The following is a 6,385-nucleotide window of genomic DNA, read 5'->3' on the forward strand; positions in this document are numbered from 1 at the left end:
AAATTTCCTTTAGTAGGCCATCGCTGATCATGAGTTAGTACTCTAGAGTTTAACTGATTAAGCTTTAGAGTCGGTGTCTTTGAAATACATACACAACAGGCCTTTATAGAGGCCGCTGCTCGGTTCATTTCACTGTGTCAGTTAATTCAATAAAATAATAATAATAAAAAAAGCCGAAGAAAGATGTTTCAGTATTTCAAACAAGAAAACTGTTAAGGTTACTCGACCCAGTTATTTTGTTAGGGTACCATCCTCCTTTGAAACTCTCTGGTATCCCCACCTTTACTTTGGCGTAAGTCTAACAAATAGTTTAGTAAACACAAATGATCATGTTTAATAGTCGAAATCGAAAAAATGCTTACTGACAAAAATATTCCCGCGTCTCGGGTTGCTTGATGGTGCAATAAAGATCACGTGACTACAATATTACGCAGACATCAATAAATTAACATAAATTATATAAAAAATGTTCACAACACTCCCCAGGGTTGCATCACGACTTCGTGATAAAACGCCTTGACTCAACAGTATAAATCTTGAATGTCCACTATTCAATAAATGTCAAAAGAGCTTCGTCGTCTACAAAGTTCACTGTTTGAAAAGACATAATTTCGAATTCATCTCATGTACAGTTCAGTTCAATATTCACTCAGAAACTTCAACAGGAATTAAGTCCTGTATCACTCTACGTAACACTTGTGGCTTTCGATCCCCTTTGCCAGCAACCTTGACCTTTGCTGATCGAATCTGACCATCTCTACCCGGTAACAGTTCTTGAACCTTTGCCAGTTTCCAAAATGTTCTTTTCGTCAGATCAGACTTCACGATCACAATGTCACCTACTGAGATTGGGCTCTCCTTGTTTTGCTTCTTACATCTCTCATTAGAGCGCTCTCGTAGACTCAAAAGATACTCGTGCTGCCATCTCTTGGTGAACTGACGCAGTAATCGTTGGTGATGCTTAGCTCTCTTTGTCAAGGTCTGATTAACACTAACAACTTCGAAATGCTGGTTACTTGGTGCACTAGTAATTCGTCTACCAGTAATTAGATGAGATGGCGTAAGTGGAGTGGAAACTGACTCTTCATCATCATAGACATATGTTAACGGTCGTGCATTTACGATTGCTTCGATCTCCACCATTGTGGTTTGTAGCTCATCATAGTTTAACGTAGAGCGTCCCACTGTTTTCTTCAATGGTTGCTTCACAACTTTAACCATCCGTTCCCAAAAACCCCCCCACCAAGGAGCTCGCTCAACGATAAAGTTCCATGTGATGCGATTGTCAGTTAAGTATCGCGTAACCTCGTCTGATTGTATGATCTTCCTTATATCTTTGGATGCGGATCTGAAGGTTTTGGCATTGTCAGACAGAAGGGTGACTGGTAATCCCCGGCGACTAACGAACCTACGAAAGGCCAACAGAAATGAATCAACGCTCAGAGAAGGCGTCAGTTCCAAATGAATCGCTCTCGTGGACGCGCAAGTGAATAAACAAATGTACACCTTGTCGGAGCCCGTTTCTTTTGAAGACCTTCCATCACGTATGTACAAAGGACCTATGAAGTCTAATCCTGTGTGGGAAAACGGCGGGTCTAGAGACACTCGTTCCAGTGGTAAATCTGGAGTCGGTGGTGGTCTGTATGGAGCTCCTTCTACTCTTCTACAGATGGTACATTTTCTTACAATTTTCTTCACAACTTCTCGACCTCTTGGTACCCAGAATCGTCCTCGAATAGTGGTTAAGGTGTCCTTGATACCACTGTGTTTAATCTTGGAGTGCACATCCTGGATGATGAGACTAGTTAGTGGGTGTTTAGACGGAAGTAAGATTGGATTCTTGCTTTCTTCAGAGAGCGGTGCATTGTTTACTCTCCCCTTGCATCTGATGATTTGTTGGTTGTCAAGGAACAAGTTGAATTGCGTGACATAGACGGGTGGAAATGTTCCCCTTTTGCTTTGAAGAAATTCGAGTTCTTTGGCAAATGAGGCTTTCTGTACAGTCTTGATCCACAGCATTTCAGCTTGATTTAACTCTTGAGCATTAAGTTCCCTTTTTGACGAATGTTCTGGTAGCTTGTGAGTTTCACGGTTTGATACACTGTTCTTCGCATTACCTATGAACCGTAATAGGTAGGCTGTCACGCGGAATAATCGTGTTACACTGCAGTATCGTTCAATGTCAATGACTTGACTGAGATTGATTGAATGGTCTTCTGACTCTGTCGTGACCAGAGAGTGCGTGACACTCACAGGGCTTTTTAGAACTTCTTGAAGGGCTTCTTCGTCATCAGACAAAGCACTTGTTTGGGGCGACTCAGGCCAATGTTCTCTCACTAACTTCAGAAACTTGGGCCCATTCCACCATGTCTGGTTTTGTGCTAATTGCTCTCCTCCACATCCTCGTGATGGTAGATCAGCGGGGTTCAACTCCCCGGGACAGAAATTCCAGTTGGCTTCGTTAGTTAGTTCTCGTATCCTGCTGACCCGGTGTTGTATGTAAGGTTTCCATGCTTTGGCATTTTTTATCCAACACAGCGTGGTGAATGAATCGGTCCACAAAAATGTTCCTTCGATTGGAAGAACGGATTGTAACGTTTGCTGCGTTGAGTGAACTAGTTGGGCTAGCAATGCAGCTCCTAGCAGTTCCAACCTGGGAATTGACTGACGTTTACTCGGCGCTACTCTCGTCTTGGATGTCATGATGTTGACTTGGATTTCACCATTGCTGAATGCGGTTCTCAGGTACACAACAGCTGCATAGGCTCTTTTCGACGCATCTGAAAAGCCATGGATCTGATAGGAGCATACTGCTGACTGCGCTGGTGAGTAATTGGCATAACATCGGGGAACTCGAATGTTCTTCAGAGCATTCAGGTCATTAATGAACGTTTTCCACTTCGCTAAAGCTTCTCCTTCCAAGTTTTCATCCCAATTGACCCTCTCAACATATAAATCTTGAAAAAGGACTTTCATGCTTATTGTAAATGGAGTTAACAGTCCAATCGGATCAAAGATTTTGGCTGACAGTTTCAAAACACATCGTTTGGTAGCTGGAAGGGCTTCTGCGTACTCAATCAACTCAGAGAGGTCATAGCGAAATTCATCTCGAATGACATCCCAGTAAATCCCGAGAATCTTCACCAATTGCTCTGTTTCCAGTTTATCATCTTTGGCACTCGATGACTCTTCTTTCCTGAGATTTTGTGTACTTTCACTTTCTTTGGGAGGGGATTCCCAAACTGACGGTCCTCTTCTTTCTTCATCCTGCTTGATTTTTTCGCGGAAGGACTGACAGTTAGAATTCCACTTACGCAGTGAGAATCCTCCATCTTTCATGATTTCCTGTGCTTTGTCGTACAAGTTCACAGTTTCATTCTCGCGAAACACTCCTCCTGCCAGATCATCAACATAGAAGCTGGAACTTAACAAAGATGTTACTTCTGGTTCCTTTTCTTTGTACTTGGACAGATGGAGTTTTATGGTACTTGCCAGGATAGCTGGACTTGGAGTTAAGCCAAACACAAGCCTTCGAAACTGGTATTGCTTGATTTGCGGACGATCTTTCTCAATGTCATCGAACCATAGAAACCTCAGCATACTTCTGTCTTCTGGGTTGATCTGTATCTGATGGAAGGCCTTTTCGATGTCAGCTACTACAGCAATTGGATACCCTCGAAACTTAACCACAATATCAAATAGGTGTGGCACTAAGTTCGGTCCTTTCTCTAAACACTCGTTAATTGAAGCAGTTGACTTGTCAGATTTGGCTGAACCATCAAATACAACTCTCAATTTTGTAGTTTCCCGGTTCGACCGAATTACGCCATGATGAGGTAAGAAATGCATTGGAGCTTGGTCGTAGTTGTGTTCTGGTACGGCTTCGATTATCCCGGATTTGACTTGATCCTTGATCACATTGTCATAATCTCTCAATAGTTCCTTGTTTTTCTTCAGTCGCGAGTGAAGCTGTCTCAATCTTGTAACACACAATTCGTACTCGTTTGAAGCAGGAACAAGGCCTTCCTTCCAAGGCAGACCAACTTCGTATCTTCCTTCATTCTCATTGAAATGAATACTCTCCAGGAACTCTCCACCATCTGACTGTGACACGGGTGGCTTCTCTCGTACTCCTAATGACTCAATGTCCCAGAATTTTTGCAAGGCATTACATAACTCATCGTTCTCACTATGACTGATGTCAAATGGGCTCAAGGTCATCAATTCCGGCCTCTCTATGATGAGATTTGTAGTTGCAAACTTCTCTCTTGATTCTTCAGCACTTGTGGGACCAGACAAGACCCATCCGAACATGCTGCTAACTGCTACGGGACCACTGCAGCCACGAATGACATCCCCAGACACAATATCGAAATAATAATCAGATCCAATTAGCACATCTATGTCCTGTTGACCTGTTTCAGCAATGCTCATGTCAGCAAGCTCGAGACCTTGCAGATGTACGTGATTGTCGATGTTAACTTTAGCTGACACCGCCGAGCAAATCTTCGGGAAACATAGTGCAGATATCTTGATTTCTCCTTGAGATCCTTGCAACCGCAAGTTCACAACATCACATTGTTGCTTCGTATATCTTTCGTCTCCAAAGGTGTTAAGATGCAATGTTTCTGACTTGACAGGGGTCAGATTAAGCCTCGATTTCAATCTGGTTGTGATGTAGGTGCGTTGACTTCCGGTATCCAAAAGTATTCTAACTGGTGCGGCTTTAGAACTGACAACATTGACAGCCATGGCTTTCGCTGTTTGTAAGAGCACAGTTCCCTTTGCCTTGTTGCTCACTGTTGTTGTTGTCGTTGTCTCTTCGGCTGAAACTTCTTTCGGTTTCGGTTTCCCTTGGTCAAGCATTGAACAAATCGACTGATGATGCCGCTGCTGGCAGTGTCGGCATTTTTTTGGATTCGTGCAGTCTTTCGCACAGTGATCAAAACGCAAACAATTGAAGCATCGTTTATCCCTTTCCAAAATACTTCTTCGTTGAGCGGTATCTTTTACCACACCACATGATGCAGAGTAATGCTCGTTTTGACAATAGGCACATTTGATTTTGAAGTTCCCACTTTGCTGAGAGACGAGTGAATTCGCGGTTGGCGTTTGATTTCGAAACTTTGAATCACGGCCGGGTAGTTGAACTTTCCCGCCTTCGCTTGTTTTCGCCATGGTCATCTCGCTTGCTTCCCGCGCTTCGACTTCAACCTTTATCACGTTTAGCAACTCCTCCATTTTCCATACAGAATCCTTAGAGTTCCTGGCTATCTGCAATCGAATCTCAGATGGCAACTTTGACATAATAACAGGAATTAAAAGACTTCCGTATTGATCTGAAGTTACGCCGAGCGATGCCAAACCGCGGGAATGAACACAAATTTGATCGTAGACGTATCGAAGACTGGCTGGGCGATCATTAGAACACGGCGAAACCTTGAGGAGCTGATCCATATGTGCGCTGATAATTTGTTGGGGACGCCCGAAACGTTCTTGTAATAATTTGACTGCTGCGTTGTAGTTCGCTTCGGTTAAGGTAAGACCCTGAATAGCTCGAGCGGGGCCCCTTCAAGGACAGAATTGAGGTAGTTGAACTTATCGATGTTGGAAATCCCTTCGTTACGATGAACCGCCGATTGAAATGAATCTCAGAAGGTATTCCACTTGGTCACATCTCCTCTAAACTTCGGCAGGTACAACTTCGGTAATCTTGCACGGACTGCATTTTGATTCACTGGCTGTGATGTCGTTTGAGGAGATCCCACGTGTTGCTGGGTTGGCATGTTCACCTTGCTCGCATTCTCGATTTTGCATTTTAGACGTATAATTGAGGCAGTAAATTCTTCTGACTCTTCGATTTCTTTATCAATCGTTGTAACTTCGCATAAAGATAATATCTCTTGGTCCATTTCGCTAAGCGACTCTTGTTTTCCATCCAAGAGTTGTCTCATAACATTGAGCCGTTCGTAATCCTTGTCTTCGCTTTGCAACATTTCGGTGAATTCTTGATCCAGTTTCGATACATATCGTCGGTGTCCTTCACGTATAACTCGCAGTCGTTCCAAATTCGATGTATTCGCTTGCATACTCGATGTACTTGATATCTCGTGTGTTTTTGACTTCGGTTTACCCTTTTTGGCAGGCATTGCGATCGAAAATCTGCCCCACGTTGGGCGCCATTTAGTAAACACAACTGATCATGTTTAATAGTCGAAATCGAAAAAATGCTTACTGACAAAAATATTCCCGCGTCTCGGGTTGCTTGATGGTGCAATAAAGATCACGTGACTACAATATTACGTAGACATCAATAAATTAACATAAATTATATAAAAAATGTTCACAACAAATAGCATGGATAACATATACATCAGTCTACAAT

General features: G+C 42.9%; 1 protein-coding gene across 1 annotated transcript; it reads right to left on the reverse strand.

The window, feature by feature from the left end:
* Window positions 1-645: 645 nt before the first annotated feature.
* LOC140922451 (uncharacterized) lies at window positions 646-5,457 on the reverse strand. The gene has a single exon (XM_073372436.1). It carries the CDS (start codon window positions 5,455-5,457, stop codon window positions 646-648), a length of 4,812 nt encoding a protein of 1,603 aa, XP_073228537.1.
* Window positions 5,458-6,385: the final 928 nt, after the last annotated feature.

This window comes from Porites lutea, chromosome 13, assembly GCF_958299795.1.
Source record: "Porites lutea chromosome 13, jaPorLute2.1, whole genome shotgun sequence".
NCBI lineage: Eukaryota > Metazoa > Cnidaria > Anthozoa > Scleractinia > Poritidae > Porites > Porites lutea.